The sequence below is a fragment of the Bufo bufo genome, chromosome 1 (assembly GCF_905171765.1).
Source record: "Bufo bufo chromosome 1, aBufBuf1.1, whole genome shotgun sequence".
Classification (NCBI taxonomy): Eukaryota; Metazoa; Chordata; class Amphibia; order Anura; family Bufonidae; genus Bufo; species Bufo bufo.
In genome coordinates this window covers 219,039,568-219,067,440 of record NC_053389.1, presented here as the reverse complement: position 1 = coordinate 219,067,440, position 27,873 = coordinate 219,039,568, and the positions used below count along the sequence as shown (strand labels likewise).

At 43.5% G+C, this 27,873-nt stretch overlaps 1 protein-coding gene across 5 annotated transcripts in view; it reads right to left on the bottom strand.

Moving 5' to 3' along the window:
- The window catches only part of PIK3C2G (phosphatidylinositol-4-phosphate 3-kinase catalytic subunit type 2 gamma), a 145,320-nt gene that overhangs the window by 85,456 nt on the left and 31,991 nt on the right, over positions 1–27,873 (bottom strand). For all 5 annotated transcript variants that reach the window (XM_040435314.1, XM_040435305.1, XM_040435298.1 and 2 more), the window contains 9 exons: positions 21,185–21,267; positions 20,923–21,077; positions 16,644–16,926; positions 7,140–7,239; positions 5,148–5,218; positions 4,201–4,264; positions 3,815–3,940; positions 2,444–2,471; positions 436–625 (listed from right to left, as the gene is read on the bottom strand). In XM_040435314.1, coding sequence (XP_040291248.1) covers positions 436–625; positions 2,444–2,471; positions 3,815–3,940; positions 4,201–4,264; positions 5,148–5,218; positions 7,140–7,239; positions 16,644–16,926; positions 20,923–21,077; positions 21,185–21,267 — 1,100 coding nt within the window. The remainder of the gene's footprint in view (positions 1–435; positions 626–2,443; positions 2,472–3,814; positions 3,941–4,200; positions 4,265–5,147; positions 5,219–7,139; positions 7,240–16,643; positions 16,927–20,922; positions 21,078–21,184; positions 21,268–27,873) is intronic.

Below are 27,873 nucleotides of genomic sequence, written 5' to 3'. Positions count from 1 at the left end.
AGGATCGGAGCTGATCACTAGAAGCAGCAGAGAAAAAAAGGAGTGACTACCTCTGACAACCCCACTAACTAGTTTCATTCCCAATTTACCTCTGGAACTTTTTTTAAAGTCACAAACTCACTCCAGTAAGGGATGGCATAAAAACTGAGCAGCATCTCTAGACAAAAGTGTTAGGTTTACAGATGCAGCAAATTTAACAAACATTAGATGTTTCATAAATTTTGCACAAGGTGTGCCAATACAGATCTGGGCCCTGGAGGTGGTGGAGAGGAGGTTATGTGACTGAGCTTTAGAGGTTGGAGGTTGAGAGAGGACCATTGCTACTTGGGTAAGATACCTGAAGACAAGATGGACGATGTCAACAGACATATGAGAGGGACATAGTTACCAGACATGAGAGATGACATCATCAGTAATGCTATGATCATTGGTCACCTTTTCATCCAATTCTCAGGCAGATTGTGCACAGCATATAAGTGGAAACTGAGGATTGTTGATTTGGTCTTCATTCTGAAGTTTTTTCTATTGAGTTCAGCTGTGAAATCTGTGTGGAAACTATGGCTGTAGATGCTAAGGAGCCCAGAGACAACCTTAGAGAGTTCCATCAAGGCGAGCTGCATAGGATCTGCAGTGAGAACATTATACATTTATATCAGCATCTGACTGCTTTCCACAGGCAAGATTATACCCTTCATACACTTACCACCAAGGCTTGTCCATAGATTATACCCTTCATACACTTACCACCAAGGCTTGTCCATAGATTATACCCTTCATACACTGACCACCAAGGCTAGTCCATAGATTATACCCTTCATACACTGACCACCAAGGCTAGTCCATAGATTATACCCTTCATACACTGACCACCAAGGCTAGTCCATAGATTATACCCTTCATACACTGACCACCATGGCTAGTCCATAGATTATACCCTTCATACACTGACCACCAAGGCTAGTCCATAGATTATACTCTTCATACACTGACCACCAAGGCTAGTCCATAGATTATACCCTTCATACACTGACCACCAAGGCTAGTCCATAGATTATACCCTTCATACACTGACCACCAAGGCTAGTCCATAGATTATACCCTTCATACACTGACCACCAAGGCTAGTCCATAGATTATACCCTTCATACACTGACCACCAAGGCTAGTCCATAGATTATACCCTTCATACACTGACCACCAAGGCTAGTCCATAGATTATACCCTTCATACACTGACCACCATGGCTAGTCCATAGATTATACCCTTCATACACTGACCACCAAGGCTAGTCCATAGATTATACCCTTCATACACTTACCACCAAGGCTTGTCCATAGATTATACCCTTTATACACTGACCACCAAGGCTAGTCCATAGATTATACCCTTCATACACTGACCACCAAGGCTAGTCCATAGATTATACCCTTCATACACTGACCACCAAGGCTAGTCCATAGATTATACCCTTCATACACTGACCACCAAGGCTAGTCAGTAGATTATACCCTTTATACACTGACCATCAGGGACTGGCTGCTATACAGTATTTTCTACTACCAAGGACTGGCCATTATATGTTCTACACTGACCACCAGAGACTGACCAGTATTGCATAGACTGACTATATCATATACTGACTACCAGGGACTGACCATTACATATACTACAATGACCACCTGGCACAGGATATTGTATAATACACTGACCACCAAAAACTGGATAAAATATTATACACTTATCACGTGGAATTGGCTATTACAAGCTGCTCCATACAAACTCATGGGAGCTACAGAAGCACAGAAATAGCCGAGCAGAGTGCTCAGACTCGTCCTCAGCACAGTCACACAGGTAAAGTAGAGCAGGGACAGTGGTTCTGGGGTGAAATTATTTAAGTGATGATGAAATTCTGAAAACCTCCACCATTCGTCTACTTTAGAACCAAAGCAGCTGTTACATGGAAGGCCGTCCTCGGCTCAAGTGACAATGTTCCTGGAGCATGGAGGCGAAGGAACACGTGACCCCTTCACCATCCTAGACTAGGGACTTTACTAATAAACTGTGCTAGATCACCAGGGACGTTATCATTTACCACATCACTGCCCTACACCACCCACCAGGGAATGTACAAAAGGGCACTGAATTGTAGTGCTGCGAGGACACTATGACGCGGTTATTTGGATTCTACATGTTATTAGGGCACTATATGGTTCTATTATGTGGACACTGTATCCCAGTATTACTTGAGCACTCTATGGTAATATTTTGGGGTACTATATGGCAGTATTATTTAGGCACTGAATGGCTCTATTGTATGGGCACTGTATTGAAGGATTAGTGACAAAACATGGTGGGTAAAATGTCATATGTACCTATTGTCTATCTTGCTTGCAGTATCCCATTAATAAGCAGCACTTGTGGACAATCTCTATCATTTACTCACCCGCCACCTGTGGGAATTGTGCCCAGTTCTGTAGGGAAATGAGAAAACTGGAGTCACTGATCTGAACAATCCATACAGACTTAATGGGTGAGAGACACCCCTTAATCATTTACAATGGGGCAAGTACTGTGAGAGTATGGTATCAACATAGAATGTGTCGGCAGATAAGAACCATTTGGCCCATCTAGTCTGCCCAATATACTGAATACTATGAATAGCCCCTGGCCCTATCTTATATGAAGGATGGCCTTATGCCTATCCCATGCATGCTTAAACTCCTCCACTGTATTTGCAGCTACCACTTCTGCAGGAAGGCTATTCCATGCATCCACTACTCTCTCAGTAAAGTAATACTTCCTGATATTACTTTTAAACCTTTGCCCCTCTAATTTAAAACTATGTCCTCTTGTAGCAGTTTTTCTTCTTTTAAATATTCTCTCCTCTTTTACCTTGTTGATTCCCTTTATGTATTTAGTAGTTTCTCTCATATCCCCTCTGTCTCGTCTTTCTTCCAAGCTATACATGTTAAGGTGCTTTAATCTTTCCTGGTAAGTTTTATCCTGCAATCCATGTACTAGTTTAGTAGCTCTTCTCTGAACTCTCTCTAGAGTATTTATATCCTTCTGGAGATATGGTCTCCAGTACTGCGCACAATACTCCAAATGAGGTCTCACCAGTGTTCTGTAGAGCGGCATGAGCAACTCCCTCTTTCTACTGGTAATGCCTCTCCCTATACACCCAAGCATTCTGCTAGCATTTCCTGCTGCTCTATGACATTGTCTGCCTACCTTTAAGTCTTCTGAAATAATGACCCCTAAATCCCTTTCCTCAGATACTGAGGTTAGGACTGTATCACTGATTTTATATTCTGCTCTTGGGTTTTTACGCCCCAGGTGCATTATCTTGCACTTATCAACATTAAATTTTAGTTGCCAGATTTTTGACCATTCCTCTAGTTTTCCGAGGAGGGGATAAGCTGTCTCAAACCACTATTACCGCCCCAAAACAAGAAAATAACTCCATAATATATTCCAACCCACACTATATCACTGAACCACAATAACATATCCAACCCCCATAACTGCACCCTAATGATATAATGGCACCCCCACAATATATCTATATATCTCCCACAAATCATAAGTAAACAGCATTATGACAGCACCCTCATAATTACAGGACTGCGCCATGGATCGACAGGTCCAAGGAATCACTCATGTCTGTCGCTAACTTACTGTATGCCACATGCTTCACCATTCTCTGCTGCCGACCCTTTAACCTATAATCTCTATTTCTTCTATTCCTAAACCAAGATGGCTGCCAAGTCCCCACTCCTGCTCCCACAACAAAACACCCGCTCATAATACTGACCATGGACGGCTGCTGTAAGGTCAGGCCCAGATTCTGGACGGCGAGGCTGATTTCCTGGGTCTCCACAGAGCGGAGGAGGTAACAAATTTCCTTCACAGCTTCTAGGATTTGGCTGACACCTGCAGACTGACAAATATAATTAATGAGTGTAATAACACGTATTACATTACCGCCATCCTTGTTCATATATATTTCTATATAATGAGCCAGCTCTGATGTCATCTACACCCAGGTGGCCATACGTTGCAGTCATAAAAACCATAGCAGAATCATATTAACTAATTAGAACCAAACTGTTTATTCATTATTAAGGACGTTTGGCCAAACCCTTAGAGGTCCTGCCCACAGATCTGATCATTATCCGCAGGGGATGGCCCTGACTTTACCTGATTATGAAGGAAATATTGCACCTGGTCTTCATAGTGAGAGACAGCGCCAAACAGACGTTTTCTAAAAGAGATAATCCACACTTTAGTCATTGGTAACCCAGCTTTCCCAGCATCAGATAGAATTAAGTAACAGTAGAATCAAATGTGTAACGCTCTTTGCAGGAGATCGTTATAAGGTAGGAGAAGTGGGCAACTCAAGGGCTGATATTTACTGGGTGGAGTGAAGGTGTTACGGCAGTGGGTGTAGAAACTCTGTGTCAACCAACAGATTTGATTTTGGGCTAAACCTAAGGGTGTTATGCTGGCAGTCCCTGGTATTCACCCTTTAACCCCTGTACAGGGATCTGGACTTCACTGCAGGGGAACCACCAGGCCATTACCTCCTTGAGTAGTCTCTGTGTGACTGAGAGCAGACCCATGGGGTCAGAGACAACAGTGCAGAGCCCTGAGGGGTCAGGCAAAATTGTAGTCAGGGACAGGCATAGGTTAGAGCTGGACACGTACGTGCTATACAATAAATGGTGTGAGGCAGGCAGCAGAGGGTCAATACAGAGGTCAGGCAGGCAGAGGAGGGTCAGAAGCCAGTAACTGGTAGAAAGTCGAAATACAGGCAGACAACAAATACAGCACACCTTTGCAGGGGACTGACAAGCTAGACAACCTATTGCTCAAGCATCTTTCCATAGAGGAAGATGCTTTAAAGTATCCCAGGGCTGCTAGCCACTGGCTATAATATTGTATGCACATGCTCCTTATTGGCAGCAGGGACAGCGATAGCAGAAAGCAGGCCATGGCCGGCAAGGAGATTGCGGTACAAATCTGGCAGCCGAGAAGGACCGATAGGTTTGGACTGCCAGACCACAAGATGGGATGGGCGGGTCAGCTGCTGCCCTAACAGAGGGTCAGGCTCCATATCAGCATCTATGTAATTAGTCATTTCTTACTTCATTTCCTGCCAGTACTGAGCGTGCTCAAATCGGTCACAGAGACTCAACTCCATCTGATCGTCTTCAATCTGTAAGAAACAAGATGACGTCTCAGAGTGGGTGATTCTCTAATATTCACACTGAAGACAGCATTCATAAACCTGGAATAATAGAATTGATCCAACGTGATGTAAAATCCAATTTATTGAAGAAATATTAAAACATTTTCTCCTGTAAGACTACAGGACTAATGCATTTCCTCCACATGGCGGTTTTTACTCATGGTCATATTATTAACTATGGTCTGGCCCGATGCATGTCACAGCTGAGGCTTTGTTACAATGTATCAAATCTAGACAAGCTACAAAGAACACAGAAGTAGCAAAAATCTCTCTCCTGTCCTTAAAGTTTGGTACAATGTAACAGTGCAGTTAAAATGTATCATTCCGGAGTCCAGACTGTTTAGCACAGAGAACTGTCTCACACAGGGGTGGCCCTCGATACCATTCAGTGCGGCCCCCAACCATCTGGTAACAGACATGTATGTCTATGTCTTGTGGCTTCTCACATGTATTTTCCATGTATTCTCCCATTCAATGTGTAAGTAGACTATGATATATATTGTATGATCAATATGCCATAAATATAGTATTTAAGTTGGTAATACCCCTTTAAGTTTTATTTTTGGCCCTTGGAAAAGGTTGTGCACCCCTGGTCTAGCATAATACGTTGTATTCTTCAGCTGTGAGGAGTACTAGGCCAGGACAGGTTTTCAGCATTTGGATGTAACCAACAGGGGCGGATTGGCCATAGACTTTACAGGGGAATGTCCCAGTGGGCAGATGCCCAGGGGGCTGGCCAACGGAAGTTTTTGGGGATGTATTTTGTGTTGCTGGCAGTATTTTGTGATGGACTGTGGTATTTGGCTCTGCTAGGGTGGTATAATGTGCCACAATATGGTATTGCTGGCCCTGCCTTCCATCAGTTTGGACCCAACAACAAAACGGGGCAACTTTTAGTATTTTTTCCAGGGCCACTTTAAGTTCCAAACACTCCCCTGGTAACCAATGAATGTTTATATTCATTGACAGCAAAGAGAGATCTCAAAAATGGAATATATAGACATCTGTGATTGACATTTTTGTTAATTATTGCATTGTACTTTGATGTTAAACCACATATTTCCAATAGATCTTTCTTAAACATGTAGCTGCGTTTTCACATACATTGCAGGCTGCCCTGTCCTGTTAAGAGTGAAATCCGCCTGATAACTTTGTCTCCAACCGCTCTGGTTATAAATCAGTTTACAAGAGGCAGAGGGGCTGAAGACTAAGCCTTCAGACAATTGCTCTAATGCAGGGATGCCCAACCTGCGGCCCTCCAGCTGTTGCAAAATTACAACTCCCAGAATGCCCGGCAAGCCTACAGCAATCAGCAGAGCATGATGGGAGTTGCAGTTTTACAACAGCTGGAGGGCCACAGGTTGAGCATCCATGCTCTAATGGATTTGGCTTTTAACAAGACAGCAGCCTGCAATATATGGGAAAACATGCAGAAGAAAAAACAAAAAACAAAACACAGCAACATTTTTAGAAAAGATCTGTTGTAAGGCTGCTTTCACGTCTGCGTTGGAAGCTCCATTTGGGGATTCCATCGTAGAAATTGTCAAAAATATCGGCATGTAGGACTTTTTTCTCTGCTAAAAAATGTTCTCCAGAACAGAAACTGAACAGATCCCATTGCAGTCGATGGGATCTGTTAGGTTCCGTTTGTGTCAGTTATGTGCTGAATCCAGCACTTCCGTTATTTCCGTTCTTCTGTTCCTATAACAGCAAAATAATGGAAATAATAGTGTAGATGTGAAAGCAGCCTAAAATTGTATTTAATGTTTCCATACTCTTTAAATACAATGTCCATTAGAAAGTTGTAGAACTTTCTTTACACGTTGATGAAGCTTTATGCACAGACTGCCGACCCGTTAAAGTGTTTTCTATTAATCAGGAAACTTACCGTGCGTCCCAGCAGGGGCTGGGGGTTTCCTCCAATATGGAGCCTGAGACGAACACTGCGCTCTCTCTGCAGGGCTGTGTGACTCCGTAGACTGTAAGCTCTGCAGCATAGAACAGATACAAAGTGGATAGTGTGTATCTAAGCTCATCACTGAGGGCAAAGCTCATCAGTGGGGACAGCATACCTGAGCTCATCAATTTGGACATCATGTGTGAACTATTCACAGAGGACAGTGTACCTACACTCATCCCCAGAAACGGCATATCTAAGCTATTCTCAGAGTACACCATACCTAAGCTCATCCCAAGGAACGGCATATCTAAGCTATTCTCCGAGTACACCATACCTAAGCTCATCCCAAGGAACAGTATATCTAAACTATTGACCGAGGACAGTGTATCTAAGCTCATCACCAGACACAGCAAATCTAAACTCATCCCCTGGGACAGTGTATCTAAGCTCATCACCAGACACAGCAAATCTAAACTCATCCCCTGGGACAGTGTATCTAAGCTCATCACCAGACACAGCAAATCTAAACTCATCCCCTGGGACAGTGTATCTAAGCTCATTACCAGACGCAGCATATCTAAACTCATCCCCTGGGACAGTGTATCTAAGCTCATTACTGGAATAGTGTATCTAATCTCATCACATGGACACACGGAAGTACTATTGATATGTGGAGATTATGTAGTTAGTGATAACGAGCTGTGTCAGGGTCCCACTCTCCACATGTAAAACCCAGCAAGTCACTGCTGTATATGAATCTGAGGACCATTTCAGGGATGGCTGAATTGTAGCTCAGCTGTGCCTCCTGCTGGTTACAGCCACCTCTGCAGCCATAACAATCACCAGCATAAAGGGGGATTCACCACTGCATACACCTTCATGATACCTGCACGCAGATATGTTGTCTGCTTCCACAAATCTTAACAGTCACTGATTATAGTGAGCCCAATAATGTTACCAGGATAAATCCAAAAATCTCAAAAGGTAACAGCCTGTATGAATCATGAATAGATGAAAGCATAACTTTTAATGTAGATATTTACGATAAGGAGATATTTGAAACAAACCAAAATAAGTTCCCTTATTGATAATAATGACACGGCATCAAAATATGCAATTATACACAGGTGCACGGCGGCACCGCTTGGGGACCAGAAGAAGACAATCCAGTTGTCCTACCGCATCCAGGCAATTAAGGTCGATATTTCATTGATAGCTATCTTGAGATAATAGCGAGGTAGGGAAACTGTCCTGTCCCTGTGACGCCCTAACAGGGGGTGCTACAATGGCCATAAGAGGCCTAATTATGGAGCACCTGCCCTGACAAGGTCAACCCCATCCAGAACCTGTCCCTTCAATAAATAGCCCTGAATTGCCCTAATCTAATTTCCCTACACACATGTTTCGCAGTGAAACTGCTCCTCAGGGGAAAATAACACTGGATAGATGTTAGTATGTATAGGAAATGGGGGACTAAAATAGGATTTAAATACCCCGTTCATGGGTCAAAAGAAGAGCTATGTTGGCATCTGGCCCACGCTAGGCAAAGCACTAATAAGAGACCTATTGGCGAATAATGCAATACCCTCCCTGAAAACCATAAATGAGGTTTATAGTACCAAAACATGGTCTATTAGTCATTATAAACATTTCTATAACATATGCTCCCAATTTTTAAAGGCCAAGAAAATACCTTTGGCCCTCACGTGGTATGAGACACTGTTAGAATCTACATCCCAACGCAAAGGTATCATTTCATTACTATATAGAAAACTTTTGGAGGGAAACGCTACAACCAAACCTACCGTAATTACCTCTCACAATGGGAGAAAGATTTGGGTATATTCTTTTCAGACTCCAGACCTTTCACTAGAATAGAAAATCTAAACGAAGTATACAGACATGGAGAGCGGCGCCCAGGGATCTCCCTGCACTTACTATTATCCCTGGGCGCCGCTCCGTTCTTCCGGTATAGGCTCCGGTATCTTCATATGTTCGGCTCCACCCAGTGGAGCCTGCCGGCGTCTCTTTCTCCCAGACTGTAGCGCTGGCCAATCGCAGCACTCAGCTCATAGCCTGAGAGAAAAAAAAACCTCTCAGGCTATGAGCTGAGTGCTGCGATTGGCCATCGCTACAGCATGGGAGAAGGAGACCCCGGCAAGCTCAACTGGGTGGAGCCGAACATATGAAGATACCAGAGCCTATACCGGGAGAACGGAGCGGCGCCAAGGGATAATAGTAAGTGCAGGGAGATCCCTGGGCGCCGCTCTCCATGTCTGTATATTTAGTTTAGATTTTTTATTCTAGTGAAAGGTCCTCTTTAAAGGGACATTGCATATTTGTGAGCTGATAAACACCCCCACAAACTCAATCCAGTTCAGCGTTTTGCTCAGGAGTTATACTCAGGCACGTGCTAACGGACTAGTTATGGGAGGGGGAATACTATAGAGCACGGTAAGATTGTAAACTGTTGTGTTGCACCGCAGGCTAGCCCGTACTAAGCACCCAAACAATTGTTAGTGTTTTCTTCAGGGTAATAATGGGTAATAATGGGTAATAATAGGTACGGCAAGACAGTTTTAGTTGTGTCCGCCAGTAGGTAAATTACTGCAAAATTTCCTCCGGCATCTATCAGAGGGCGCCGTGCTGTGCAACACAGGGGTCTCAGCCTTCGGGCTGGGTGTATGTAAATTCATTTTATGTTCTCAGTATTTGTGGTTGTGTTTATTACCACGTGTTAGTAAAATTTTGTTTTGGGAAAAGCTAGTGTTGGAGTTACTTTCCTCGTTCGTGACTTCGCTGTATCCTTGGGAGCCCACCTAAGTTGTTTTCTGTGGACACTACTACATCAGCTTAGTGTCTACTGCCCCATATATGGACTCTATTTTATCAACATAGCTCTTCTTTTGACCCATGAACGAGGCATTTATATCCTATTTTAGCCCCCTGTTTGCTGTACATACTAACATCTATCCAGTGTCATTTTCCCCTGAGGAGCAGTTTCACTGCGAAACATGCGTGTAGGGAAATGAGATTAGGGCAAGTCAGGGCTATTTATTGAAGTGACAGGTTCTGGATGGGGTTGTCCTTGTCAGGGCAGGTGCTTCATAATTAGGCCTCTTAGAGCTATTGTAGCACCCCCTTTTAGGGCGTCACAGGCACAGGAAAGTTTCCCTACCTCGCCAATATCTCAAGGTACCTATCAATGGAATATCTACCTTAATTGCCTGGATGCGGTAGGACAACTGGGTTGTCTTCCACTGGTGCCCAAGCGGTGCCGCCGTGCACCTGTGTATAATTGCATATTGTGATCCCATATTGTTATTATTAATAAGTGAACTTATTTTTGTTTGTTTCAAATAACTTCTTATCTGTGCGTCATTTCTTTGCGGGACTTAAAGACCCATGACGTACATGTACTTCATGGGGATCGGGCGGGTGCAGGAGCAGCAGGGGTCCGGCAGTCACTGATAGCTGGACCCCTGCTGCATGCGCTGGCATCGGTGAAATCTCCGATACCGGTGCATTAACCCCTCATGTGCCGCGGTCAGCACTGACCGCGGCACGTACGATGTCGGGCGGGGATCGGCGCTGCCATCGGGTCCCCGTGCTGCTGTGAGGGGGACCCAATGGCATGGAAGGCAGCGCGATGCCTTCCTTAGGCATCGGGGCTGCCTTCCGGTGAAGAGCCTGTGAGATCCAGCCCCCTGGATCTCACAGGCAAGAAGCTGTATGAGTAAGGCCTCATGCACACGACCGTTGTGTGCATCCGTGGCCGTTGTGCCGTTTTCCGTTTTTTTTGGCGGACTCGCTGACTTTCAATGGGTCCGTGGAAAAATCTGAAAATGCACCGTTTTGCAGCCGCATCCGTGATCCGTGTTTCCTGTCCGTCAAAAAAATATGAACTGTCCTATTTTTTGACGGACAACGGTTCACGGACCCATTCAAGTCAATGGGTCCGTGAAAGAACACGGATGCACACAAGATTGGCATCCGCGTCCGTGATCCGTGGCCGTAGGTTACTTTCATACAGACGGATCCGAAGATCCATCTGCATAAAAGCTTTTTCAGAGCTGAGTTTTCACTTCGTGAAAACTCATATCCGACAGTATATTCTAACACAGAGGCTTTCCCATAGTGATGGGGACGCTTCTAGTTAGAATATACTTTGAACTGTGTACATGACTGCCCCCTGCTGCCTGGCAGCACCCGATCTCTTACAGGGGGCTGTGATCCGCACAATTAACCCCTTAATTGTGCATATCATAGCCCCCTATAAGAGATCAGGGGCTGCCAGGCAGCAGGGGGCAGACCCCCCTTCCTCCCCAGTTTTAATTTCATTGGTGGCCAGTGCGGCCCCCCCTCCCTCCCTCTATTGTATTATTTTCATTGGTGGCAGAGTGTGCGGCCCCCCCCGGCCCCCCCTCCCTCCCTCTATTGTATTATTTTCATTGGTGGCACAGTGTGAGGCCCCCCGGCCCCCCCCTCCCTCCCTCTATTGTATTATTTTCATTGGTGGCACAGTGTGCGCCCCCCCCGGCCCCCCCTCCCTCCCTCTATTGTATTATTTTCATTGGTGGCACAGTGTGCGGCCTCCCCTCCCCCCCCCCGATCATTGGTGGCAGCGGAGAGTTCCGATCGGAGTCCCAGTTTAATCGCTGGGGCTCCGATCGGTAACCATGGCAACCAGGACGCTACTGCAGTCCTGGTTGCCATGGTTACTTAGCAATATTAGAAGCATCATACTTACCTGCTGCGCTGTCTGTGACCGGCCGGGAGCTCCTCCTACTGGTAAGTGACAGATCATTAAGCAATGCGCCGCACAGACCTGTCACTTACCAGTAAGAGGAGCTCCCTGACGGTCACAGACAGCGCAGCAGGTAAGTATGATGCTTCTAACATTGCTAAGTAACCATGGCAACCAGGACTGCAGTAGCGTCCTGGTTGCCATGGTTACCGATCGGAGCCCCAGCGATTAAACTGGGACTCCGATCGGAACTCTTCGCTGCCACCAATGATCGGGGGAGGGGGGGGAGAGGGGAGGCCGCACACTGTGCCACCAATGAAAATAATACAATAGAAGGAGGGAGGGGCCGCACACTGTGCCACCAATGAAAATAATACAATACAGGGAGGGAGGGGGGACCGGGGGGGGGGGCACACTGGCCACCAATAAAATTTATACAATAGAGGGAGGGAGGGGGGCCGAGGGGAGTCTGTGCAGATCACAGCCCCCTGTAAGAGATCGGGTGCTGCCAGGCAGCAGGGGGGAGTCATGTACACAGTTCTTAGTATATTCTAACTTGAAGTATCCTCATCACCATGGGAACGCCTCTGTGTTAGAATATACTGTCGGATCTGAGTTTCACGATCTAACTCATATCCAACAGTATATTCTAACATAGAGGCGTTCCTATGGTGATGGGGACGCTTCAAGTTAAAATATACCATCGGATTGGAGAAAACTCAGATCCGATGGTATAATAGGCACTCCTGACTTTACATTGAAAGTCAATGGGGGACGGATCCGTTTGCAATTGCACCATATTGTGTCAATGTCAAACGGATCCGTCCCCATTGACTTGCATTGTAATTCAGAATGGATCCGTTTGGCTCCGCACGGCCAGGCGGACACCAAAACGACTTTTTTTTCATGTCCGTGGATCCTCCAAAAATCAAGGAAGACCCACGGACGAAAAAACGGTCACGGATCACGGACCTACGGACCCTGTTTTTGCGGACCTTAAAAAAAAACGGTCGTGTGCATGAGGCCTAATACACACTGTATTACTCATACAGTCAATGCATTCCAATACAGAAGAATTGGAATGCATTGTAAAGGGGATCAGACCCCCAAAAGTTGAAGTCCCAAAGTGGGACTAAAAATAAAGTGAAAAAAAAGTTAAAAGTTTCAAGTAAAAAAAAAAAAAAGTCATTTTTCCCAAATAAAGTAAAAAAAAATTGAGTAGACATATTAGGTATCACCGTGTCCATATAGACCGGCTCAATAAACATATCACATGACCTAACCCCTCAGATGAACACCATAAAAAATAAAAATAAAAACTGTGCTAAATAAACCATTTTTTTTACACCTTACATCACTAAAAGTAAAACACCAAGCGATCAAAAAGGCGTATGCCTGTTAAAATAGTACCAATCTAACCGTCACCTCATCCTGCAAAAAATGAGCCCCTTCCTAAGACAATCGCCCAAAAAATAAAAAATAAACTATGGCTCAGAATATGGAGACACTAAAACATATTTTTTTTTGTTTTAAAAATGCTGTTATTGTGTAAAACTTAAGGAAATAAAAAAAGTATACATATTAGGTATCACCATGTCCGTAAGAACCTGCTCTATAAAAATATCACATGACCTAACCCCTCAGGTGAATACTGTAAAAAAAAAAAAAAAAAAATTACATCACAAAAAGTAGAATATAAAAGCGATCAAAAAGTCATATGCACCCCAAAATAGTGCCAATCAAACCTTCATCTCATCCCGCAAAAATCATACCCTACCTAAGATAATTGCCCAAAAACTGAAAAGACTATAGCTCTCTTTGTTTAAAAAATGAAATAATTGTGTAAAATTTACATAAATAAAAAAAGTTGACATATTAGGTATCCCCGCCTCCATAATAACCTGCTCTATAAAAATATCACATGACCTAACCCCTCAGGTGAATACCGTAAAAAAATATATATATAAAAACGGTGTAAAAAAAGCAATTTTTTGTCACCTTACATCACAAAAAGTGTAATTGCAAGCGATTAAAAAGTCAGACGCACCACAAAATAGTACCAATTAAACCGTCATCTCATCCCGGAAAAAATTAGCCCCTACACAAGACAGTCGCCCAAAAAATAAATAAAACTACGGCTTTCAGAATGTGGAGACACTAAAAAATCTTTATTTATTTTTAAATGCTTTGTTATGTAAAACTGAAACAAACAACCAAAAAAAGTTGTCATATTTGGTATTGTCACGTCCATGACAACCTGCTCTATAAAAATACCACATGATCAAACCTGTCAGATGAATGTTGTAAATAACAAAAAATAAAAACGGTGCCAAAACAGCTATTTCTTGTTACCTTGCCTCACAGAAAGTGTAATATAGAGCAACCAAAAATCATATGTACCCTAAAATAGTACCAACAAAACTGCCACCTTATCCCGTAGTTTCCAAAATGAGGTCACTTTTTTGGAGTTTCTACTCTAGGGGTGCATCAGGGGGGCTTCAAATGGGATCTGCCAAAAAAGTTAAATTCTGACATTTCATATCTATATTCCATTAATATTGGTGGAACACCTGAAGGGTTAACAAAGTTTGTAAAATCAGTTTTGTATACCTTGAGGGGTGTAGTTTCTAAAATGGGGTCACTTTTTTGGAGTTTCTACTCTAGGGGTGCATCAGGGGGGCTTCAAATGGGACATGGTGTCAAAAACCAGTCCAGCAAAATCTGCCTTCCAAAAACTGTATGGCATTCCTTTCCTTCTGCGCCCTGCTGTGTGCCCGTACAGCAGTTTATGACCACATATGGGTGTTTCTGTAAACTACAGAATCAGGGCCATAAATATTGAGTTTTGTTTGGCTGTTAACCCTTGCTTTGTAACTGGAAAAAATGGATTCAAATGGAAAATCTGCCAAAAAAAGTGAAATTTTGAAATGTTTTCTCTATTTTCTATAAATTCTTGTGAAACACCTAAAGGGTTAGGCCCCTTGCAGACGAGCATGTCCGGATTAGGTCCGGATGCGTCCCGGTGCATTGCGGCAAACCAGCGCGAGTAGGTACGCAATCGCAGTCAGTTTTGACTGCGATTGTGTTCCGATGTTCAGTTTTTATCGCGCGGGTGCAATGTGTTTTGCATGCGCGTGATAAAAAACCGACTGTGGTACCCAGACCCGAACTTCTTCACAGAAGTTCAGGTTTGGGTTAGTTGTAGTGTAGATTGTATTATTTCCCCTTATAACATGGTTATAAGGGAAAATAATAGCATTCTGAATACAGAATGCATAGTACAATAGGGCTGGAGGGGTTAAAAAATGCTAAAAAATAATTTAACTCACCTTAATCCACTTGTTCTCGCAGCCGGCATCTCTTCTGTCTTTATCTGTGAGCAATAGGACCTTTGATGACATCACTGCGTTCATCACATGGTCCATCACATGATCCACCACCATGATGATGGATCATGTGATGAGCGTAGTCACGTCATCAAAGGTCCTATTGCTCGCAGATGAAGACTGAAGAGATGCCGGTTGCGGGTTAAATTATTTTGATTTTTTTTTAACCCCTCCAGCCCTATTTTACTATGCATTCTGTATTCAGAATGCTATTATTTTCCCTTATAACCATGTTATAAGGGGAAATAATAATGATCGGGTCCCCATCCTGATCGTCACCTAGCAACCGTGCGTGAAAAACGCACTGCATCCGCACTTGTTTGCGGATGCTTGTAATTTTCACGCAACCCTATTCATTTCTATGGGGCCTGCGTTATATGAAAAACGCACAAAGAGGAGCATGCTGCAATTTTCACGCAACGCACAAGTGATGCGTAAGAAATCACCGCTCGTGTGCACAGCCCCATAGAAATGAATGGGTCAGGAATCAGTGCGGGTGCAATGCGTTCACATCACGCATTGCACCCGTGCGGAATACTCGCCCGTGTGAAAGGGGCCTTAACAAAGTTTGTAAAATCAGTTTTGAATACCTTGAGGGGTGTAGTTTGTAAAATGGGGTCATTTTTGGGTGGTTTCTATTATGTAAGCCTCACAAAGTGACTTCAGACCTGAACTGGTCCCGAAAAAGTGGGTTTTAGAAATTTTCTGAAAAATTTCAAGATTTGCTTCTAAACTTCTAAGCCTTCTAACGTCCCCAAAAAATAAAATTACATTCACAAAATGATCCAAACATGAAGTAGCCATATGGGGAATGTAAAGTAATAACTATTTTTGGAGGTATTACTATGTATTATAGAAGTAGAGAAATTGAAACTTGCAAATTTGCTAATTGTTCCCAATTTTTGGTAAATTTTGAATTCTTTTATATAAATAAAAATTAATTTTTTTGACTCAATTTTACCACTGTCATGAAGTACAATATGTGACGAGAAAATCTCAGAATGGCCTGGATAAGTAAAAGCGTTTTAACGTTATCACCACATAAAGTGACACATGTCAGATTTGCAAAAAATGGCCGGGTCCTTAAGGTGAAATATGGCAGGGTCCTTAAGGGGTTAAATATCTACATTAAAAGTTATGCTTTAATCTATTTATGATTCATACAGGCTGTTACCATTTGAGACTTTTGCTTGCTTGCTTCCTTACATTTTATCAGGTAACTCATAATACTGAGTGCTGCTTCCTAATGATACACTATTACCTTCCAACCACAACACACTTTAAAGATAAACAGCACCATTTCATATCAGGGATTTGCAGGGTCAAAATATCAGAAAAATAAAGACAATGGATACTCACGGCTGTAAGTACTCATCGAGGCCACAGATGCTCAGGTAACAGATACCCGGCACAGGCTCCGCCTTCTCTCCTGGTGTAACCGGTTGCACAGGCAGCTGAAGTGAGGGATACAGTGACTGCGTTTTCACAGAGTACAAATCATGTGGATGAGGATATAGGTCATGTGACGGTGCATGTAGGAGAGGGTACAGAGAAGCAGGAGGACACGTTGCCAGCACAGGCCGTGCAGGGTGCTCAATCTGGTGCAAAACTTCAGCGACTAAATCTTTGATACGTACAGAGTCTGTAAATAAGCAGAAAGGTAGAGATTATGAGAAACGGTGCAATAATATTTACAACGGTCAGTCTTCTCTCAGCTGTCAGGTCTACCAGTCACAGAGACCACCAGAAGCACAGTGAATATTGCAGAAATTTCCAGCTGTGGGAGTCAGAATGCAGACAGGATGGTTGTCACCAAGCTTTCTCAGAAGCAGAAAGAACTAGCAAACAACATTTGTGGCAGAGTTATGGAAGCTGCTCTAAACCCAATGTGTACACACGGCCCACATGCAGAGCACCTCACCTTCCTGGTCAGTGTGGGCTGTGCCAGCAAAGTGCCCCGCAAAATAGAGTCAGCAGAGTGCCCATACATACAGCATCAGCAGAGTCCACCCACATACAGTATCAGCAGACTCTGCCCATATACACAGTCCAAACAAATACAGTGTCAGCAGAGTCCACCCGCATACAGTATCAGCACAGTGCAATCAATTACAGTAATACAGTAATGAATCAGCTTACCCCACCCGGGGCACGGTTTCCATGTCTCAGACCCAACTTGAAAGCAGCAAAGAGGATCCAGCACCAACTAATAAAATCCAACCGTTTATTAAAATATCAATAGAGAAGTCCATATTCCATAGACCATACACAAATTAAAGCGTGCCAAAATTCAAACTGAAAAATCACTTCAGTTGACACATTTCTGACCTGAACTGGGTCCTTGTTTGGGACTTGAGAAAGGACTCAGTTCGGGTCAGAAATGCATCAACTGATGTGTTTTTTCTGCATGCATCTTAAACATAGAATGTGTCGGCAGATAAGAACCATTTGGCCCATCTAGTCTGCCCAATATACTGAATACTATGGATAGCCCCCGGCCCTATCTTATATGAAGTATGGCCTTATGCCTATCCCATGCATGCTTAAACCCCTTCACTGTATTTGCAGCTACCACTTCTGCAGGAAGGCTATTCCATGCATCCACTACTCTCTCAGTAAAGTAATACTTCCTGATATTACTGTTAAACCTTTGTCCCTCTAATTTAAAACTGTGTCCTCTTGTAGTAGTTTTTCTTCTTGTAAATCTTCTCTCCTCTTTTACCTTGTTGATTCTCTTTATGTATTTAGTAGTTTCTCTCATATCCCCTCTGTCTCGTCTTTCTTCCAAGCTATACATGTTAAGGTCCTTTAATCTTTCCTGGTAAGTTTTATCCTGCAATCCATGTACTAGTTTAGTAGCTCTTCTCTGAACTCTCTCCAAAGTATCAATATCCTTCTGGAGATATGGTCTCCAGTACTGAGCACAATACTCCAAATGAGGTCTCACTAGTGCTCTGTAGAGCGGCATGAGCAACTCCCTCTTTCTACTGGTAATTCCTCTCCCTATACACCCAAGCATTCTGCTAGCATTTCCTGCTGCTCTATGAAATTGTCTGCCTACCTTTAAGTCTTCTGAAATAATGATTAGAGCCTACAATAACCCAAAACCGAACCTCACTCCCGAACCTACTGCAACTTGTACAAAAAAAGAGCAAGGATCTAACAAGGTAAAAAAAATCTCATTTTATTCAATATAAATCACATGAACATTACAAGTGAGACTCAAAAGGGACAGAACATGGAGACTGGGCCACAAAAGGGCTCTGCAATGTGGAGAATCACAATGGGGGATAATGTGACCATATACAGCAGGTAACAGACAATTAACAGAAGCCTACGTGGCGAAACACGTGTCGAGGTTGAAGCAGTGGGGGAACCGTGTCACCATTTTTCAGCAGCAACATGGGTAGGTAACATGGTATCTGGATTAGGGTGGGACTAGTGATTTACAGTTATTGTTATATGCCATCTTTATGAGTAGTATTGCACTGTCCAATTACACCCTACAGCATCCATTGCTTGGACGCTGTGAATAAGAGCTAGGTAGTTGTTCAACACTAGGGGACAGTAATTGCACCCACAACTACTCCAATATTCACAGCTTCTGTTAATTGTCTGTTACCTGCTGTATATGGTCACATTATCCCCCATTGTGATTCTCCACATTACAGAGCCCTTTTGGGGCCCGGTCTCCATGTTCTGTCCCTTTTGAGTCTCACCTGTAATGTTCATGTGATTTATATTGAATAAAATTAGATTTTTTTACCTTGTTAAATCCTTGAATGACCCCTAAATCCCTTTCCTCAGATACTGAGGTTAGGACTGTATCACTGATTTTATATTCTGCTCTTGGGTTTTTACGCCCCAGGTGCATTATCTTGCACTTATCAACATTTAAAGCGAACCTTTCACCTGGATTTCACTTAATAAACTATCACCAGTACCTTATAGATTATCCTCATTGTGTTTCCATACAGTCTTGTGCCGCTTTCCTGCGATGTATATTCATGAAAAATACTACTTATAAAGTACTCTTCTCCAGCTCCTGAAGTCACGCTAGAAGTCAAGGGGGTAGCCCTTCCCTCACTCCGGGCTGTAACTCCCCTGCCCTAACCCCTCCTCTAAGTAGTGTAAGTGACACCCGGCTCAGTCGCCGGGACCGAGCTTGTACAGGTGGCGCATGCGCCATCGGACTCAAGCGCGATCCTGTAACTGAATCGCGCGTGAGGAAGAGAAGACAGGCAGGCATCGGGGACTGTACAAGCGCGGTCCCGGCGACTGAGCCGGGTGTCAATTACACTGCTTAGAGGCGGGGTTAGGGCAGGGGAGTTACAGCCTGGAGTGAGGGAAGGGCTACCCCCTTGACTTCTACCGTGACTTCAGGAGCTGGAGAAGAGTACTTTATAAGTGGTTTTTTTCATGAATATACATCGCAGGAAAGCGGCACAAGACTGTATAGAAACACAATGAGGATAATCTATAAGGTACTGGTTATAGTTTATTAAGTCAAATCCAGGTGAAAGGTTCGCTTTAAAGTTTAGTTGCCAGATTTTTTACCATTCCTCTAGTTTTCCTAAATCCTTTTCCATTTTGTGTATCCCTGCAGGAACATCAACCCTGTTACAAATCTTTGTGTCATCAGCAAAAAGACACACCTTACCATTGGGGACTTCTGCAATTTCGCTGATAAAGATATTAAACAATGGTCCCAGAACAGATCCCTGAGGTACCCCACTGGTAACAAGACCATGGTCTGAATATACTCCATTGACTACAACCCTCTGTTGTCTGTCCCTCAGCCACTGCGTAATCCATTCAACAATATGGGAGTCCAAGCACAAAGACTGCAATTTATTGATAAGCCTTCTGTGTGGGACAGTATCAAAAGCCTTACTAAAGTCTAGATAAGCGATGTCTACTGCACCTCCGCCATCTATTATTTTAGTCACCCAATAAAAAAAATCAATAAGATTAGTTTGACATGATCTCCCTGAAGTAAACCCATGCTGTTTTTCATCTTTCAATCCATGGGATTTTAGATGTTCCCCAATCCTCTCCTTAAGTATGGTTTCCATTAATTTCCCCACTATTGATGTCAGGCTTACTGGCCTATAGTTGACCGATTCCTCCCTACTACCTTTCTTGTGAATGGGTACAACATTTGCTAATTTCCAATTATTTGGGACGACTCCTGTTACCAGTGATTGGTTAAATAAATCTGTTAACGGTTTTGCTAGTTCACCGCTGAGCTCTTTTAATAGCTTTGGGTGTATCTTGGCACTCTTTAATTTGTGTATGGTCTATGGAATATGGATTTCTCTATTGATATTTTAATTGGACAATAAACTGTTGGATTTTATTCGTTGGTGCTGGATCCTTCTTGCTGCTTTCAAGTCAGCAGAGTCCACCTGTGTCAGTAGAGTACACCCCCGCGTACAGCGTCAGCAGAGTCCCCCCACTTATAGTGTCAGCAGAGTCCCCCCACCTCGGTGTAGAGTGTCAGTAGAGTACACCCCCGCGTACAGCATCAGAAGAGTCCCCCCGCGTACAGCATCAGAAGAGTCCCCCCGCGTACAGCGTCAGTAGAGTCCAACCACTTATAGTGTTAGTATAGTGCCACACATACAGAACACCTCACCTCTCTGCAGGGTGTGTAGTTCATCATGGAGACTATCACCAACAAAGAAAATTTCTACTTCTGAGTCCTTAATGTCATCTGGGAAGGGAACAGCCACGCTCCACAATCTTCCGGAGTTGGTGGACTGATCATAGGCACAGTACTTCTGCCTTATACTGAAAGAGAGAGGGCATAGAAACCGCTTGATCACCAGGCTGACAATACGCCTGGTAAATCAGATAATAGAACAGTAACATTATATACAGAGCAGCATAACACATACCGCCAAACAGCATCAGAGAATGCAGCGACCTCTGGGTTCTTTTTTACTGGTATCTCCTGTAGTTTTATTCTCCAATCAATCGTCTGAGCAAGAAAAAGAATAATTTTTCTCCACAAGAATGTTATCAAATAATTGACATACATTACCAGCGTAACAGCGTTTACAGTGCTACTCCTACACACATGCATTGTGGGATCTGACATCATAGAAACAGCATTTCCCAAGGCCATAATGACCACCATTACAGTTCCTATAGGGTGTGTCACATAACTTTCCAAAACTCCTAAAATAGGCCAATCTGCCATGTCACAGCACAGAAAGGCTGACGAATAACTGAATACCAAGGAAATCTGTTATTCAGAGGCTGAGTAAAGCAGGATAACAGTCCCTGCTTGAGATATTGCAGTGTCCCACTGCAAGGGGTTAATACTTATGTACTTTGTGCATTGGGAATTCCATAGGCTGTGTGGGGAGGGAGCTCCCTAGTAACAGTTGCTAGGTGGAGGCAGGCACCACCCCTTCCTCTAGTGGGAAGTGAGGTTGTTGTGTGTAGACTGTGAAAAAACAAGCAGCAAGGAGCCGAGCTGTGAGCCAGCAATGTAACAGCATATGTGCCAGCCCCTGAGGGAAAGAACTACTGAAGGCAGCCATTACAAAGGGAGAATGCTGAGCATTTGTCCCAGAAATGAAACACCTACACCTTGGCTATTGACTTCTCTGCATCTTGGTTGGGATGATATACTCTAGGGCCTCTACCATATTAAAAGTACAGACTGGTCATCGGTTTGGAGAGACTGCACCCTGTTGAGGGTACTGTGGATATATAGATCTGAAAATCAAGAGACTCAAAAGGGACTAGTAAATTACCTATCCCATACACATAGTCTTTGAGGAAATGGCATAAAACACCTGTGATTGTGCTCATGTTTGAAAGTGCCAGTGTGAACCACCAAATTACCTCCGTGCACCAACACGTGCCTTGCTATCTTATTGTATTGTGTGGCAGCTCACCATTTGGGCCTAGCACCAAAACTCATCTACACCAAGGGTACCCCACCTAACACCAAGCAGGAGCCCGAAAGTCGGAAGTGTCCCGAAGGGAAGGAAAGGGAGCGCCAGGGTTTACCATTACCACCACTCCTGTCCTCCTCTCCCTTCCCGAGCCTGTTGATGTATAATGACTTTTCCAGAAACAGATAGAAATAAGAAATGGCTGATATGTGCTGCACAGAAATGTAATTTTTTGTAAACCAGGCCACTCCATGCAGAAAAAATAAAAAAGAATGGAGGCAGCACGTCCCAGAATTTAGAATTTACTCCAGATACAACGTTTCGGGTGAAGAGCCTTTGCTTGCATCATTGCATCTGGAGTAAATTCCAAATTCTTGGACATGCTGTCTCCATCCTTTTTTATTTTTTTCTGCGTGGATTACTTCTTTTTTTATGGGGAAACTTACCACTTCCCCAGGAGACGTGCACCCATCGCTCACATTCTAGGAGTGCTGTCCATCTGGGTCTTTTTTACATTTAGAACTGGCGCTAGATGCACCAAAGTTATGGAGAGGCCAAATTAGGGGTTAGGGATCTAAAACACTGGTCTTAATAAATGTGCCCCTAAGTTACAATGTCTTTGCAGAGTAGACAAGGGCTGTACATCAACTAGAGATATATGCCAGCTTGCAATCTAAGCATTTAGACAAGATATAAGTTTATATTACGCCGGCATATTTTGCACGTGATTGTCAGGAAGGAAGTTTTCCTTCCTGGCAATCGCCTGCTCGTTAGCACTATTACCGCAATCTCCTCCTCAGTATAGGGAGGAGCAATCGCTTATGCTATCACTCATCCCCATACTGAATCATTATTTGCCGGCAGCAGATTGTGATTAGACAGCACGATCTGCTGCCGGCAAACAATAATTTTTAAACCTGCTAAAAGATTCCAATTACCCGATGAATGAGTATTTGCTCGTTCATCCGGTTATTGGCAGGAGTATTGCAATGCCAGATCATTGCTAATGAGCGTTCCTGCAAACGCTCATTAGCTTTGATCTTCAGTATTATCTGCAGGTGTAATATATACTTAAGATACAACCAGGTTAAGGATGAATCATATATACCTGCAGCTCTCACTCTAGCCCTGGTTTCTAAGGGCTATATCTCTGGCTGTATGATGGCTAGCACTATGATTCCAGTATGCTTTAAAACAAGACCTGGCTGGCCTATATCTCTGGCTGCTAAAAGGCCGGCTATGGAGGAGCAGGGGGAGGCAAGGAGAGGAGGAGATGCACAGATCCACCTCTCTATGTAGAGCTGTAAGAGGAGTTTTAACATGGACTTCTCTCTCAATCTTGAGAGTATGCTTGATTTATGACTTTTTTATTTTCCATTAAGGCCTCCTGCACATAATGATATCCAGTTTTGTCATCCTCAAATCGCGAATTTGCAAAACATGGATACCGGCTGTGCTTTCCACATTTCGGATTAGTACGTCTTGACCTCTGTTAGAAATGCCTATTCTTGTCTGCAAAATGGACAAGAATAAGACATGTTCTATTTTTTTGCGGGGCCGTGGAATGGAAATCTGGATGCAGACAGCATATGGTGCTGTCTGCATCTCTTGTGGCTCAATTGAAATGAATGGGTCTGCATCTGATCCTCAAAAAATGCAGATCGGATGCAGACCAAAAATACGGTTGTGTGCTTGAGGTCTAAAAGAGTGAGATGAGTGCTTGGTTATCTAATCAACCTTCTATGCCTAATTAGGGCATTTATTAACGCCATGACCAATTCATTTACAATGCATTCAGAAAGTATTCAGACCCTTTGTCACCGCCAGATCTCTAAGAAGCTCTGACAGATGTTCTTCTGTACCTCCTGCATGATGTTCTTTTGTTTTGCTTTCACTTTGTCATCTCTTTTCCTTCTCCCAGCTGTCATCTATTCACACTGATTGCCTCTCTTTATATCCCCTCCCATACTGCCTCACTTTGGGGTTTATACTACTTCCTGGATTGTACTCTCTGCTAGAAGCTGCAACTGCTGATAAGTCGCTTCCTTTACTTGTGTTTTTCTGTTGGCTTGATTCTAGGTGACCCTGACTCCCTCCGTATTAAGTGCAGGGAGCCGGTGGTCGTGTCCCCTCACTATTGTAGAGTTTTCAGGTGTCATATAGTCGAGGCACATGGGCATGCCATTATCTATCATAGAGATCTTTGCATGGGCTGAGCAGTAAGGGTGAGCTCTAGGGCTGTTATAGGGCTTACCCATATGTTCCTAAGTTTGGGATCAAGTCAGTCTGATGTTTATTTGTGACTTCCAGTTCTGCAACACCATCCGTAACACCCTTTCATCCTTTTCACATTTTGTTTAGTTGCGGCCTTGAGCCAAAATAAATATTTTTTTAGTTTTTCCTCATCATTCTGCACTCAGTACCCCATAATGATAAAGTGAAAACAGCATGCTCAAAAAAATCTTTGCTTACTTACGGAAAAAGGAAAAAATAAAATCTTGCATTGACTTAAGTATTCAGACCCTTAGTTGAAGCACCTTTGGCAGCGATTACAGCCTCCAGTCTTCTTGGGTATGCCACAAGGTTTACACACCTGGATTTCAGGATTTTCTGCCATTCTTCTCTGCAGATCCTCTCAAGCTCTGTCAGGTTGGATGGGGACCATCAGTGGACAGCTATTTTCAGGTCTCTCCAGAGATGTTTGATTGGGCTCAAGTCAGGGTTCTGGCTGGACCACTCAAGGACGTTTGTAGAGTTATACCAAAGCTACTCCAGTGTTGTCTTAGCTGTGTGCTTTGGGTCACTGTGTTTTTAGAAAGTAAACCTTCAGCACAGTCTGAGGTCCAGAGCACTCTGGATCAAGTTTTCATTAGGAATATCTCTGTACTTTGCTCTATTCAGCTTTCCCTCAACTCTGACCAGTCTCCCTGTCCCAGCTGCTGAAAAACACCCCCACAGCATGATGCTGCCACAACCATGCTTCACTGTAGGGATGGTATTGGGAATTTGATGGGCAGTGCTTGGTTTTCTCCTAAAATGACACTTAGAATGGAGGTCAAAAAGTTCAGTCTTGGTGTCATCACACCAGAGAATCTTGTTTCTCACAGCCTGAGTGTCCTTTAGGTGCTTATTTGTAAATGTTCACATATCTTACTGAGGAAAAGACTCTTTCTGGCCAGCCTGCCATATAGCACAGATTGGTGGAGTGCTGCAGTGATGGTTGATCTCTCTTCTATTTGCACATAGGATCTTTGGAGCTCAGCCAGAGTGACCATTGGGTTCTTCTTCACCTCTCTTACCAAGCCCCTTTCCCCCCAATTACTTAGTTTGGTGAGGAACCCAGATCTAGGATGGGTTCTGGTTGTTCCAAACTTTTTCAAGTTAAGAATTATGATGTCCACCATGCTCTTGGGAACTTCCAGTGAAGCAGAAATTTTTTGGACGCTTCTCCAGATCTGTACCTCCACACAAACCTTCCTCTGAGCTGTACAAGGAGTTCTTTCCTCCTCATGGTTTGGTTTTTGCTCTGATATGTATTGTCAGCTGTCAGAACCCAGAGGGAAATTTTAAGTGTCATAGCAAATGGTCTGAATACTTATGTCCATGCCAAATTTTCGGCTCTTCCTTTTTAATAAATTTGCAAACAATTCTAAAATTCTGTTTTCACTTATTATTAAGGGTATTGAATGCAGATTGATGGGGGAAACTTGAATTTTTTTTTATTTTAGCACAAGGCCTCAACATAAGAAAATGTAAAAAAGTGAAGGGGTCTGAAGACTTTCCAAATTCACTGTACCTGCGTCTGGATCACAACCTCAAGTAAGTAATACCAAGCACATGCACCACACACAAATATCAATAAATTTTAAACCCGTCCACCCTGTCCATACCTGATCTTTACAGTCAAATATGCTGTCTACTACAGTAATAGTCTTATCACAAGAGAACATCTAATATATTTTCAACAGATATAAAAGATTTCTGCAAGTCAGGAAAGACATTTTTGCTCAATGACTTTTGCCATAAATGTTCATTTTTAATTAGTTTTACAAAAAAAAACTGTATTTAAAGGGGTTGTCCTCTTTTGTTATATTCATGACCTATCTTCAGGATAGGTCATCAATATCAGATCAGTGGGGTCCGATTCCCAATTCCGCTACCTTCTCTTCACTGTTTACCTGATGCGACTGTAGTGGTGAGCAGGTGTAATTACACCTAAAATATCCCATTCACTTCAACCAGATAACTCCTTCCTATTCAAGTGAATACTACAGAGCCATCCCATTGAGATGAATGGAACAGGATAGATGTAATTACACCTGCTCACCACTGCAGTTGCGACAATGAGCATGAAAACAGCGAAGAGAAGGCAGCGCTAGTCTCTTGAAAGAGCTAATGGGCGGGGTGCCAGGAGTTGGACCCCCACCGATCTGATATTGATGACCTATACTGAGGATAGGTCATCAATATCAAAAACAAAGTAGACAACTCCTTTAACTGATTTTCAGCTGGGTGTAAGGCAGATGCTTCTTCTGCCCATTTTATTGATGCTACACCCAAACCTCCTGACATTCGTCAGAACCAGAGATATGGTGCTCTAACTTATTTTCTGATGAACTGCGGGATATTTAGGTGTTGTGTGCATAATACGGCAGCAATAAAGCATCCACATTATGCCCATTCGAAAGCGAACTTAGGCCTGTTTTATATTTACGTCAGGAATTCCGGAAGGATGTTCCAGCGGGAAACAGCCTGCTTAAGTTTTCTGGATCCTGCATTGCCGGATGTGTGCAGAGGTATTTGTCCAGGAGAATCCCGGCATATTTCCCAGGTAACGGCTGGATCTCTGCCAGACCCCACTATAGTCAATGAGGTCGGCGTATTCAGGTAATGTCCAGCAAAGCCAAATACAGACAGCTCAGGCAGGCTGTTCTCTGCCGAAACAGCCTGCCGCAAAAGTGAAACAGGATTTAGTTAAAAGGGTTTTCTGAGATTTTTATACTGATGATCTATCCTCAGGACAGGTCATCAGTATCTGATCATGGGGGTCCAACACTGGGGACCCCGTCGATCAGCTGTTTGAGAAGGCACCGGCACACCTGTGAGCACAGCCTTCTCTCTGCAATACCAAGCACAGCCACTATACAATGTAAGGCACTGTGCTTGGTATAGCAGCTCAGCCCCATTCACTTCAATGGGACTGAGCTGCTCCTAGACCATGTGATCGATGAACATAACGTCACTGGCCTGGGAAAAGCTGATAGAACGCCACGGCACTACCACGCAGGTCTACATTCAACGCTGCATATGTTAATGAAATGCAAAAACCACTGTCAACCACTGTCTGCATGAAAGCATTTATACATATTTATTAGAGATGAGCGAATTTCATGTTCTGAAATTCGTTCACGCATTTTTTGGTGGTAAATGCAGAATTGCGTTATGGATTCCGTTACCACGGACCATAATGCAATTCTTTGACGGAATGTATAACGGGATGCCTTTAGAGGCATTCCGTTATTTATTCCGTCACAATAGAAGTCTATGGCCTGCATAATGGATCTGTCCCGTTTCCGTTATGCAGGAGAGGACTCCCCTGCATAACGGAAACGGGACGGATCCGTTTTGCAGCCCATAGACTTCTATTATGACGGAATGAATAACGGAATGCCTCTAAA